Here is a 13443-nt window from a genome sequence, read left to right as displayed (position 1 = left end):
TTCTCGTGCTTCCTCAGCTTCAGCTTCTATGAATAGTTCCACTCGGGGGGTGTTGTGCAGCAAATCACTCGGAAGTACAGCCTCGGCGCCATACACCAAGAAGAAAGGAGTCCGGCCAGTCGACCGATTCGGTGTTGTTCTCAGCCCCCACAAGACAGACGACAACTCTGTTACCCAGGCTCCAGCAGCATGCTTGAGGTCACTCATTAGGCGGGGCTTTAATCCTTGGAGGATCAAACCATTCTCCCTTTCAGCTTGTCCATTCGACTGCGGGTGTGTGACTGATGCGTAGTTGACCCAAGTGCCTTGGGTCGCACAAAACGCCTTAAACTCGTCAAAATCAAAGTTGGAGCCATTATCTATGATAATGTTGTGAGGAACTCCATATCTGAATATCAACACCTTGATGAAACTGATAGCACTGCTTGCACCAAGGTTCTTGATGGGCCTGGCTTTGATCCATTAAGTGAACTTGTCGACTGCTACAAGCAAATGAGTGAAACCACTCGCACCGGTTTCGAAGGTGCCGACCATGTCCAACCCCCAGACTGCAAACGGCCAGACGAGTGGAATAGTCTTCAAGGCAGATGCGTGTTTGTGGAACATGTTGGAGTAGAACTGGCAGCCTGCACACTTGTCGATTATATCTTTAGCCATTTCGTTTGCTCGAGGCCAATAAAATCCCGCTCGGTATGCTTTGTCCATGATGGTCCGAGAGGACGCATGGTGACCACAGGTCCCTGAGTGGATATCATTTAGGATCATTCGACCTTCCTCTGGGGTGATGCAGCGCTGAGCCCCTCCTGTGACACTTTCTCTGTAAAGCTGCCCTTTCATCACTATAAAGGCTTTGGATTGACGGGCTTCATCATCATCCTATGGGAGTTCCTTCCTGAGAATGTACGCAATGTACGGTATTGTCCAGTCATGTGTGATCACCAAGACCTCCATGATCAAGTCGACCACAACTAGAATCTCGATTTCAGTCGGGTTGGTAGATCTTACGGGTTGCGGGGGCTCCTCCTTGAAGGGATGCTCTTGTACTAACGGGGTGTGAAGATGCTCCAAGAACACATTGCTGGGGATAGGTTTCCGAGTGGAACCTATCTTTGCCAGATCATTAGCCTCCTGATTCTTGATTCGTGGTATGTGGTGGAGCTCTAACCCCTCAAACTTCTTCTCTAGCTTTCTCAATGCGTTGCAATAACCGGCCATTGCGGGACTCCTGACATCCCATTCCTTCATTACCTGATTAACCACTAGGTCTGAGTCGCCGTAGACCATCAAGCGTTGGACGCTGAGTGAAATGGACATACGCAACACATACAATAGTGCCTCATATTCAGCTTCATTGTTAGAAGAATCAAAGTGAATCTGGAGGACATAACTGAGCTTGTCTCCTCGTGGGGACATTAAGACCACTCCTGCGCTAGAGCCATTCAACATCTTGGACCCATCAAAGAACATCGTCCAATGTTCCGACTGGATTTGAGTCGGCTGCTGTTGTTCTGTCCACTCTACAAGGAAATCTGCAATTGCTTGAGACTTGATGGCCTTCTTCGCCTCAAACTTGATATCCAATGGAAGAAGTTCAATCGCCCACTTTGCCACTCGACCAGTTGCATCTCTATTGTTTAGAATCTCTGATAGTGGAGCATCGCTGACGACTGAAACTGAATGATCACAGAAATAATGTGCAACCTTCTTCATAGTTAAGTACATCCCATAAACAAGCTTTTGATAATGGGGGTATCTCTGCTTGGACAGGGTCAAGACCTCCGAAATGTAATAGAGTGGGCACTGAACTTTGAAGTTTTTGCCTTCCTCTTCCTGCTCGACTGTGAGCACTGTGCTGACAACTTGTCATGTGGCTGCGATGTAAAGCAAAAGAGGTTCTTTACTGATTGGAGCAGCAAGCACCGGCTGGGTGGAAAGCAGGGCTTTGAGCTCTTCAAACGGTGTTTCGTCTTCATCATTCCACTCGAACTTGTTATACTTCTTCATCAGTTGGTAAAGAGGCAATGCCTTTTCACTGAGGCGTGAGATGAATCGACTCAATGCAGCCAAACAACCAGTAAGCTTCTGAACATTATGCACTTGCACTGGGCGCTTCATTCGGAGGATTGTCTTCTCTAGATTTGCGTCGATTCCTCGTTCGGAAACGAGAAAACCGAGTAATTTTCCGCCTGGGACTCCGAATGTGCATTTTGATGGATTGAACTTGATATCATACCTTCTTAGGTTGGCAAAGGTTTCAGCGAGGTCAGTCAGCAGGTCGGAACCTTTGCATGACTTAACCACTGGGTCGTCCATGTATGCTTCCACATTCCGGCTGATCTGAGTGAGCAGGCACTTATGAATCATGCGCATAAATGTGGCACCAGCATTCTTGAGGCCGAAGGGCATGGTGACATAACAAAAACACCCGAACAGGGTGATGAAAGCAGTCTTGATCTCGTCGGGTCCAAATAGTCGGATCTGATGGTACCCGGAATAGGCATCTAGGAAGGACAGTCGCTTGCACCCTGCAGTTGAGTCGACTATCTGGTCAATGCGGGGCAGAGGAAAATGATCTTTCGGGCAGGCCCGATTGATGTGCTTGAAGTCAATACACATTCGAAGTGATTTGTCTTTCTTGGGAACCATAACGACATTGGCGAGCCACTCGGAGTGGTATATCTCGCGGATGAACTCAGCGGCCAGAAGCCGAGCCACCTCCTCACCAATTGCCTTCCTTTTCTTTGTGGCGGACCGACGGAGATGCTCTTTGACAGGTTTTGCTTTCGGATCGACCCGCAAATGGTGCTCAGCCAGTTCTCTGGGTACACCTGGCATGTCAGATGGCTTCCATGCGAAGATGTCCCAGTTCTCACAAAGGAACTTGATGAGAGCATCTTCCTATTTGCTATCGAGTGTCGTGGAGATGTGGGTCGGAGCAGCATTGGGATCGGTCGGGTGGATGTGAACCGGCTTGGTCTCTCCCACCGACTAGAATGCGGACTCCGAGGCAGGCCTCTTGGCACACAGCAAATCACTCGGATCTGCTGTCTTTTGATACTCTTGGAATTCCCAGCTGCCATCTGCTCATGTGCTATCTTTGCACCGTCCTGAAGACAATCTTCTGCTTTTTTTCCGGTTACCGGAGACCGTTATCACACCTTTGGGGCCAGGCATCTTCATCTTGAGGTACACATAACATGGTCGAGCCATGAAACTAGCATAGGCAGGTCTGCCCAGAATGGCGTGATAAGCACTCTGGAAATCCACAACCTCAAACGTCAACTTTTCTTTGTGGTAATTTTTCTCATCGACGAAAACCACATCAAGAGCAATCTGGCCGAGTGAATCATCTTTCTTTCCTGGGATGACTCCGTGAAACTTCATGTTGCTCTCGCTGAGTTTGGACATCGTAATGCCCATTCCCTTAAGAGCTTCGGTGTACACAATATTGAGGCCACGCCACCATCCATCAGAACTTTGGTCAGTCGAGTGCCCCCGACGACTGGGTCGACCACCAGCGCCTACCGCCCAGGGGTAGCTACTCGTGGCGGGTGGTCTGACTGATCGAATGTGATAGGAGTTTTTGACCACTTCAGATATTTTGGTGTTGCCGGAGCAACCATGTTCACCTCTCTGTTAATGACTTTCAGTCGACTTCTGCTCTCGACATCAGCAAAAATCACCAGGGTGGCATTAACATGGGGATATCCTTCTTCCTCTTCTTCCTTGTCTTCCTCCTTCTCAAAAAAATCTTTATCTTTCTCGCTGGGCTGACCCTTCTTCTGGAAGCTCTGGATCAGGAGTCGACAATGTCGAGTGGTATGCTTGGGGAGGATCAGATTCCCCTCTTCATCTTTCTTAGTGTGAATATGACACGGCAAATCCATCACATCATTTCCATCTTGATCATTTACTTTCTTGGGATTCCAGGGCCCTTTGGGCTTCCCTTTGAACTTTCCTTGATTCAACACTGCTGCCTCGGCAGGTCCTGCTGCCTCAGCCTTTCGCTTCTGCTTCCGACTGGAATTTTCTCCTCCGATGTCCTGGGCGACTGTTTTATGCTTACCACTCCGGAGTCGGTCTTCCTCTTTGCCGTTAGCGTACTTGGTGGCAATCTCCATTATCTGACTCAGTCATATCTCCTGTCCGACCGAACTTCAGATTGAGCTCTCTGTAGCGAACGCCCTCTTTGAAGGCACATACTGCTTGGTGATCTGATACATTCTCCACTATATGGTGCAGAGTGATCCATCTCTAGATATAGTCTCTCAAGGTTTCATTCGGTTTCTGTACACAATGCTGCAACTCTGGTAGACCGGTAGGCCTCTTGCAGGTACCCTCGAATGTTCTGGTAAACACTCGAGCTAACTCATCCCAACTCAAAATGCTCCCAGGGGCCAACTGATTTAGCCAAGCTCTGGCAGAACCTTCAAGCATCAGAGGGAGGTGCTTCATGGCCACCTCATCACTGCTTCCACCGATGTGCACAGCCACTCGGTAATCTTCAAGCCAAGTGTCGGCTTCGACTCTCCCGTGAACTTGCTGACACCAGTTGCCAATCTGAAGTTGTGGGGGATCTCAGTGGGCCTGATGGCTCTTCTGAAACACTCTGGACCAAACACGTGGACCCTGCTTCCGTTGGGCCTGTCCCTGTCTAGCCCTTCTCTGTATGCTCTATTCCGGTCGACCAAGCCCTGAACAAGGACTAACCTCGCATCGAACCCAGGCTCTCTTGGGTCGACTAGAACTCTGCGGTCATTACCGTATGGACGCCTATCGTCATACTGTCGGGGCGCATATGACCCGCCCCTCGGAAGGGGCGAAGGCACTCGACGGTAGTTGTCGCGGGCGAACTCACGATAATCATCTCCATGAAATCTTCCCAAGTGCAGATCCTGGCGGTGCTCATGATCCCTTTGCATCAACGGTGACCTAGGACTGTGTGCCGACTGAATGGTATCTGTCATTACCGATTGACTGTGAATTCTGTTCCGCGACTGGTACACGATAGAGTTCTGATCTCCTGCTGCCCGGAGCAGCGCTCTGATCTGTTTGAAGCCCCTTCCCGCCTCTGAGCGAGACGGCTGAATGGACTCTGCAATATGCACAGCAGCTGCGAGATTTTGAATCGACGTACGGAATACCTGAGTTTTCGAAGGAAACAGTTGTCGTGAACGCCGCCTGGATCCGGTGATCAATCGACGGGCACGCTCATCGAGAGAATGTTGGAGATTCTCCAAACGAGTGCGCTCAGCCAGCGTGGCCAGGCGCACGTCCTCCAAAGCCCGAGCCTCGGCGGTTTCCCCTATGATGGGGGTATGAAGAGCCTCCTCATTGCAGCGATGCAGCTCCTCCCTCTGCTGCGAACTGAGAGGTTGGGGCAGGTACTCCTCATGGTCGAGTGATGTACCGTCGCCGTCCCTGTTCTCGCCGCTGCGACGGAAACCGGGCGGGCCGAGATGAGAGTCGACCATGAGGACCTCCGCCGCGGGGTCACAACTCCCGCTCTCAGAAAGTGTGTCTGCTAAGTCAGTCGACGGGTCGACTGGACTGCAGTGATATACGCCGGGCTCTATCACCGTGACTTGGGGGGTGAATGTCTGTCGAGCCACCGCGTGCTTCACCCACCGCTGGAGCCGTGATCGACCCGACCTCTTGTGGCGGCGTCCAGCGGAGTGAGAGTACAGCACGGGCATTGACTGGTACTTGGTCGACGGCTGCCGGAGGAGGACGCCGCGGGCACTCACGCGGAAGTACGACGAACACCGGATCGACAGTGCCTCAACGTCGAGGGGGGCCTCCTGGAGCCAGGCTGAGTTGTCGATGATGAAAGTGAGCACGCCGAGTCAGAACTCGCGGCCCATGATCAAACTGCCGCTGGAAACCATGTTGATGAAGACTGAAGAAAATGCAACCTCGCCGGAAGTCGCTAAGACGCTTTGCCCCAAGGTGGGCGCCAACTGTCGTGGTACTAAGACTGACTTTAAGAGTAGGGGGTACGTATGGGGAGGCAAGGTCCTAGCTACGGTGAGATTGTACGCAAGTGTTTACGAGTTCGGGCCCCTCTCGTAGGAGGTAAAAGCGCTACGTCTCGGTGCCCTGAGGCGATCAACTGGATTATGATGCATGTTACAGGGGGTGCGAACCCTTGTGGAAGAGGAGGGGTGGCTTATATAGAGTACGCCAGGACCCCAGCCATCCCCCATTACAGAGAGTTGATTGTACAAAAAGAGAGGGCATTACTGATAACGCCAACTATAAAGTGCTATTAATGCCTTTGAAGACTACGGAGTGAATGCTTGACCGTTGCTGTCCTGTGCAACTCCTGGTCTTCAGTAGGTCGAGTGGTTTCTTGTATGGTTGAGTGATATCAGGAAGGAGGGGTACCCGAGTGGCATGACTGGTCGAGTGGATTGCACTCGACGTCTTCAATTGGTATTCCCTGTTGTCTCTGGGGTGCCTTTGCTTCCAGGGTAGTGACCTTGGGTAGGGCGTATAGGTCAGGCCTATGACCCTACCCTAGGTCTATATCCTCATCAGGTACCCTAGAACACACAAGTTGATTGTTTAGCCGTGTGCGGTGCCCCCTCCCCCACAGTTACACACCTCGGTCATATCGTCGTAGTGCTTAGGCGAAGCCCTGTGCCGGTAACTTCATCATCACCGTCACCACGCCGTTGTGTTGACGAAACTCTCCCTCGACCTCAGCTGGATCTAGAGTTCGTGGGACGTCACCGAGCTGAACGTGTGCAGATCTTGGAGGTGCCGTACCTTTGGTGCTAGGATCGGTCGGATCGTGAAGACGTACGACTACATCAACCGCGTTGTCATAACGCTTCCGCTTTCGGTCTACGAGGGTACGTAGACAACACTCTCCCCTCTTGTTGCTATGCATCACCTAGTGATAGATCTTGCGTGATCATAGGAATTTTTTGAAATTACCGCGTTCCCCAACAGGGGAAGCTCTCGGAAGTTGTTGGGAAGTTTGGACGTTCGCCATGCCAGATTCCCACACCCTTGTCTCACCCAAAAATCCACCTAGAGACTGTGTTTTTCACAATTATGTCCTCCTACTCCACTCTCTATCCACACTCCTAGAGATTGACGCCTCAGCCGTACCCACTTCCTCGGATCTTGCACAGGCCTTGCCGAACTTGTTTATGTATAATTTTGGTTTAAAGCATTGATATATTGCCAGCATATGACGTTTTTAAATGTCCGTTTTACAATCCGACGTTGTTCCATTATCATACCATGTTCAAATCCGGCATTCGAACCTGCATCCGTTCTGCTTCCCGATCTGAAAATATATTTGGAATATGATACGGTATAAGAATTATCCATTCGAATCTGATCTGGCTTCACCCATAGTGGTAGCAATGCATGGTGCCATAGGTGGGCATGCTTTTGCGGGATCTTTGTGGCCATCGATGTGGAAACATTTATGGTCGTAGGGCATCTCCAACGCCGACCCCCAAATTCTCTCTCGCGCATGCAACCGACTCTACCCATGTGCCTCGAGTTGCATCCCTCGGGCCTGGCTCTAACGTCCAATTCCAGTGCTCCTCCAGAGCCAGGCCCAGATGTGCTTTAAGGTTTGTGCGTGCCAAGATTATGGTGCAATCCACTCAATCAAACGGCCCAAAATTGCATCTAGCGAGCCCGGCTGAGCCTAATGCACTCTACCAAAGGTTGCATGACTTTTTTTAACACAGTACAGACGCAAGCGCTCATATACACGCGCATACACTCACCCCTATGAACGCGCACACGCACATACTACCCCTATGAGCACCTCCGAAAAACTGAGCCGGCATATCATCTTGAAATTTACGAAGTCAGCGTAGACACCTCACTGTCGGCGGGAACGTCTCCTCACACTAAATGCGCATCGCCGGAAATCCTGAAATAAATCCAGAAATAAATGCGAGCACCAGGATTTGAACCCTAATGGGCTGGGGATACCACAGTCCCTCTAACCATCCAACCACAAATTGGTCGCTAGGTTGCACGACTTGACAAAATCTTTCTGACCTTTTAAATTTGTACTCCCTCCGTCCCATAATGTAAGACATTTTTTAATGGAAAAGACATGTCATAGTCACCTTGTGCCAGCTCTGTGATCAATTGATGATTGGTTATGGTAGTTAACCCAACTCTCAACGCGTCAACTGACTACCATACAATCCCAAGTTTGCAACTCTCAACACGTCAACATACATATAAGAGAAAATTAGTTATGGTGGTTACACTGCCACAAACCAACCTCTGATCTACCAACATGACTCCAGTTCCAACACTATATAAACGCACGCAACGACGATGCATCCATCCATCCATCCATTGGCACTCCAACTTCTTTCCCTCGACTTAATCGTGCATGCTTGTGCTAAGTCGTGACAAGTTTCAGATAGGCAGCTACAGAGATCACGATGGACCTCAGGGCGCTCGCCTTGGCCGCTACCGTGCTCCTCGCCCTGGCCGCGCCGGCGCCGGTACTCGGGCAGGGCGTGGCGACGTCGTGCACGGCGTCGCTCATCACCAGCTTCACACCGTGCCTCAGCTTCCTCACCAACAGCACCAACGGCGGGGGGTCGTCGCCGACGGCGGACTGCTGCCGGTCCCTGTCGGCGGTGGTGACCACGAGCACCAGCTGCGCCTGCCTCATCCTGACCGGCAACGTGCCGCTCGGCCTGCCCATCAACCGGACCCTCGCCGTCACGCTGCCCAAGGCCTGCAACTCCATGTCCGTCCCGCTCCAGTGCAAAGGTACCCACATCCTGTCCCGAAAGCACCGGCGAGAATCGAACTGTTGAGTTGAGCGTGAAGTTTCCGTTTCTCATTTGGGTGTGAACTGCAGATACGTCGGCTCAGCTCCCAGCTCCGGGCCCCGTCGCTGTCTCTCCTGCCATGCCCCCGCTGCGTAAGAACCTCGCTTAACAGTTAACTTCCTCTGCCAGTCGATGGGTCTGGCTTTTCTTTTTGCAGCGATTGATTTTCACTGATGAATTGCCGTGGATGATCTTGTCGAATTTGCAGCGCCAATGACGCCGGAGTCGCCGGAACCACCGTCCGAGACCACCCTGACGATGCCGCCGGCTAGCCAGACCCAGGGGCAGACGAGGCCGCAGGTGGTGCCCAGCTCTGCCTGGAGGAACAGTGCGCCTGTGTTCATGATGCTCTCCATCATTGGAGCCATGCTGGTCTGATCGGATTCGAGTTAAGCTGAGCACGCAGAGCAGCACTGTTGCTGCAAGACGTGCTGATTGCTAGTACTAGTATATGAGTTTTTCGTGCTTGTTTTGTCGGACACTTGTACACATATGAAAATACTATATTAATTCAATTATTGGGCATGTACGCAATACTATTTGGTTTTCCATTGAAAAAAGTCTAAAACAAATCTTGAACTTATAGACGAACGCTAAATCAAACCCTGAACATGTATCCCTGAAATTAGCCCACCGAGCTATCTGATCCGGGTCTACTTTGAACCTTGAGGCGTCGTCATTGGAAAAAGAGTACTCCAACCTCATTAGCACACCGAACGGCTTCAAATGGACCTTGTTCGAGCAATGCTTGCAAACGATTTACTATTCTTTGATCAGAAAAGGGTTAGTCCCCCCTATAGGCGAGTGAGCGACATTGATTAATGATTACACCAAGGTAAATAACATGAAAATTTCGGCTCGTGCGCGGTTCCTAATCCCTTGTGAGAACATCTGGTGGTGAAATACAAAGAAACCCGTAAAAAACGCAAAGATGACCAATTCACCAATTCACACATTAATAAGCTGTAGCTGCAACAAAACAAATTTGATTGATCACCGCAATGTCACAGAAGTAGCAGAATCCTAATACACAGATTACCACCACCAAATAAGATTGTTCACAAATTTTATTTTATTTTTCTTATTTTCAATTGTTTGTTTATGTTTTAAAAAATTGACCACGTTTCCAAATTTGTTTGGAATTTCAAATTTTGTTCTAAAAATTTGAAATATGTTCATGATCTCAAAAAATTGTTCCTGTTTTTGAAATTTATTCACAAATTTCAAAAAATGTTTGTGCTTTTAAACAAACATTCAAAAAATTTAAAAAATGGTTGTACTTTACAAAAATTGTTCATAAATTCAAAAAATGTTCGCCTTTTCCAAAATTCTTGAGTAATTTCAAAAAATATACTGACTGTTTTTGTATAAATTTGTCACAACATTTCAAAAAAATTTCAGGGTTTCGAAAAATCTTTCCATTTTTCAAAAGTTGTTCACAAATTTCAAGAAATGTCCATGTTTTTTTCAGGAGTTTCAAAAAGTTCAGTTTCAAAATTTTGTTCACAAATTTCAAAAAAATATGTCTTCAAATTCTGTTTGTGACTTTCAAAATATGTTCGCGGTTTCAAATTTTGTTTTGGAATTTCAAAAAAATTGTTCCTGATTTTCAAAAAATGTTCCTTCTTTTGAACATGTGTCAGTTTTTTTAAAATAATTTGGTCACAAATTTTGAAAATGTTTGCGTTCCACAGATAACTCTATATTAAAAAAATGCTTTTGAAATTCCAAAAATTTGATTCCAGGGTTATCTGTGAGAGATCATCTTCATCCTGCAGCTCACACGGATTGATAAATTTTAGGTTATTCACTTGACGTAAAATTGCTAGTGCCATACCAAACTCTGTGGTTGGAGGCCTAACAAAGTCTACAAGAATAAAGTTGCGTGGTAGACATCACCCATGCCAAATCCGACATGGGAACCGGATTTCTCCTCCTCCACCGTTGTGTTCGACGCCTGCTCCTCCTCTGGAGAGTCCAGAGGCAAGCAACTGCAATCCAAGCAGCGCACTATGCCCGGATCTGCAGCGGGCGCTCCATAGTGAGCACAGCATAGGTGGTTATCCGCTGTCGGGCCAGAGCTACGGAAGCTATGAGTGGATGGGTTAGTGGCACGCAAGGGGGAGGGAAATGGGATGCGGCTAGGGTTTGGGGTTGTCGTCCGGCTTAAATAGTCGTACCTGGGCCCTCGGGCGACGCGAGCGACACCACGCGCCATGCATGCGTCCTCAACTCCCTCATCGAAAATCGAAGGAGATGTCAGACTGATTGGTTTTTGAGTGTTTTCGCATGAGTCCTTGCGGTCAGTTTGACGTGACGGACACGCCCGGACCTCCCATATTCATCTCGGTGTGAGGAGCTCATCTGGGTTGGTTTTTTGACCGGTCAATGACCAGGTCGTCCTTATATGGGGTGGTGGTGGTTGGGGAGCCCGGCCATAGATTTTCTTAGGAGTGGGTTACACCTAATAAGTAGGAAGGAGCAAGATTTCAACACGCGGTGCCTAATCAACTTGTCATTACTTGTCATGGATCCGATGGTGAAAAACTACAATGAAACTCGTCAGACACGCGCAAAGACAATCAATCCCAGCACAGAGCACACACGAGCTATGGAAGCGACAAAACAAATCGATCGTTATAAAAAAAATCGATTCCTCACAAGACTAGCGGGCCAACTGTCGCGGAAATACAATAAGAGGTGGTCTTCGGTACAAACCCCCCAAAATCGTATAAAGGGTAGGGACAGTCATTTTCACGCGGAGTATAAAAATACCCGCCCGCCGTATGCGCGCCTGCGTCGCCGTACGGCGCTGTCGCTTACGGCCGCCCGTACGCGCCCACGTCCGCCCGTACGCGCCCATGTCCGCATGCACGCCCGCCCACAGCTGCTGCGTACGCCCGAGTGATTAAAAAAACGATCAGCGAACCCTATCCTCAAGACGCCTCACCCGCCTCCTCTCACGCCGCCGCCGCCGCCGCCATCTCCGGTAGTACCTGGCCGACGAAAAAACGTACGCGTTGTGCGCTACGCCGACAACCGCCTCGGTCGGGTAGACGCCTCCGCCGCCGTCAGCTCGTATCCGGCGACAACCGCCTGATGTCTGACGAAGGCAACGAGGTACGCGAGGCGCTGGCATAATAATTTAAGAACGGATTTTAATTGAGAAGATGTTACGTGATGTTTGAATGGATATTTAATTTTATATGAACGTGTATAGAATGAGGTTGAAATAGGATATGACGGTGATGATGACGGTAGCGAGGACGGATCATTGTCATTGGATGAAGACGAACATCATGGCGAAAATTATATGAGTTTGGATGAGTCTTACAGTGGGAATGTAAGTGGTCAGCATGTTTTCAACTATAATAAATACAAACATGCGCGATGACAATAACATGTTTGACTGTGCACAGATAGGAGGGGATGATGACAATGAAGATATGGATGTAGATGATTCATATGCTGAAAGCGGAAGCCATGTAGGTTTAGATTTATGTAGGTTATTTGAAAGTGAAATTAAATACGCATCAAGTCTTACATATCATATTTACAATTTGCGCAGATGGGAGTGGAAGGGTACTATCAGTGGAATTTTTCCGATGATGCCAATGACGAAAACGATATCGATGCATCTTATAATGACAGCTTGAGCAAAGTAAGTAGTGGAAAGTGAATACATATGATAGTCCTTATGCAACTACTTACTGACATATACGGTTGTTTGTACTTTTTTTCAGGAAGAGGATGGTGACGCGTGCGAAAACGATGATAATGCCGATAGTGATGAGTGCAATTTTGACACTGGGTACGATGAATACCAGCAAGAATCACTGGACAGGCATTGGACGGTGATGTCCAGGACGTTCAGGACAGAGGAGGAGGCATATGATTTCTATAACGACTATGCGAAAAAGCGCGACTTCAGCATTAGGAAGGACAACTTGAAAAATAGTAAGGGTATCGACGCACGTAGGCGGTTGAGGAGGTTTCTCTGTTCAAGGTCTGGGAAACGACAGGTCAAGTTTTGTACCATGGAAGGGAAGAAGCGCAGGCTGAGAGCGGAGACTCGATGCTATTGCGATGCCCATCTAACTGTGAAGGTTGATAGAGAGCGCTCCATTTGGTATGTCAGCGGTTTCAGCGATGATCATAGTCACACTCTTGCTAGACCAGATGAAGTTATATATCTTCGATCTCATAATCAGATAAAGGAATACCAGAAGCTCAAGATCTTAGCAATGGCAGGTGCTGGGCTCAAAAAACATTGGATTTATGACAACTTCGTTAGTAGGTATGGATCATATGCACGGGCTGGTTTCGGGAGGAGGAAGCTTTATAACATGTGTTATAGGGAGAAAATGAAGTTGCTAGCAAAGGGTGATGCGGACACTGCGATTGGTATCATGATGACGAGAAAGACAAGGGATCCAGACTTTTTCTTTGAGCACACTGTTGACGCAGAAGGAAAGCTGAAGAACATGTTCTGGTGTGATTCTCAGTCACGTCGGGATTACCTTGACTTTGGTGATGTAATCGTCTTCGACAGCACTTACAAGATGAATAGGTACGGAATGCCATTCATACCTTTTGTTGGTCTAAACAATCA

The 13443-nt window shown here is 48.7% G+C and overlaps 1 protein-coding gene across 1 annotated transcript; it reads left to right on the top strand.

The window, feature by feature from the left end:
• Nucleotides 1–8338: 8338 nt before the first annotated feature.
• Nucleotides 8339–9365, top strand: LOC119368179 (non-specific lipid transfer protein GPI-anchored 2-like). Its single transcript, XM_037633502.1, has 3 exons — nt 8339–8769; nt 8861–8923; nt 9040–9365. Exons 1-3 carry the CDS (start codon nt 8433–8435, stop codon nt 9207–9209), a joined length of 570 nt encoding a protein of 189 aa, XP_037489399.1. The 5' UTR covers nt 8339–8432; the 3' UTR covers nt 9210–9365.
• Nucleotides 9366–13443: the final 4078 nt, after the last annotated feature.

The sequence above is a fragment of the Triticum dicoccoides genome, chromosome 2B (assembly GCF_002162155.2).
Source record: "Triticum dicoccoides isolate Atlit2015 ecotype Zavitan chromosome 2B, WEW_v2.0, whole genome shotgun sequence".
NCBI classification, from domain to species: Eukaryota; Viridiplantae; Streptophyta; class Magnoliopsida; order Poales; family Poaceae; genus Triticum; species Triticum dicoccoides.
Note: the sequence above shows the minus strand (reverse complement) of the source record. Positions and strands in the feature narration are given on the sequence as shown.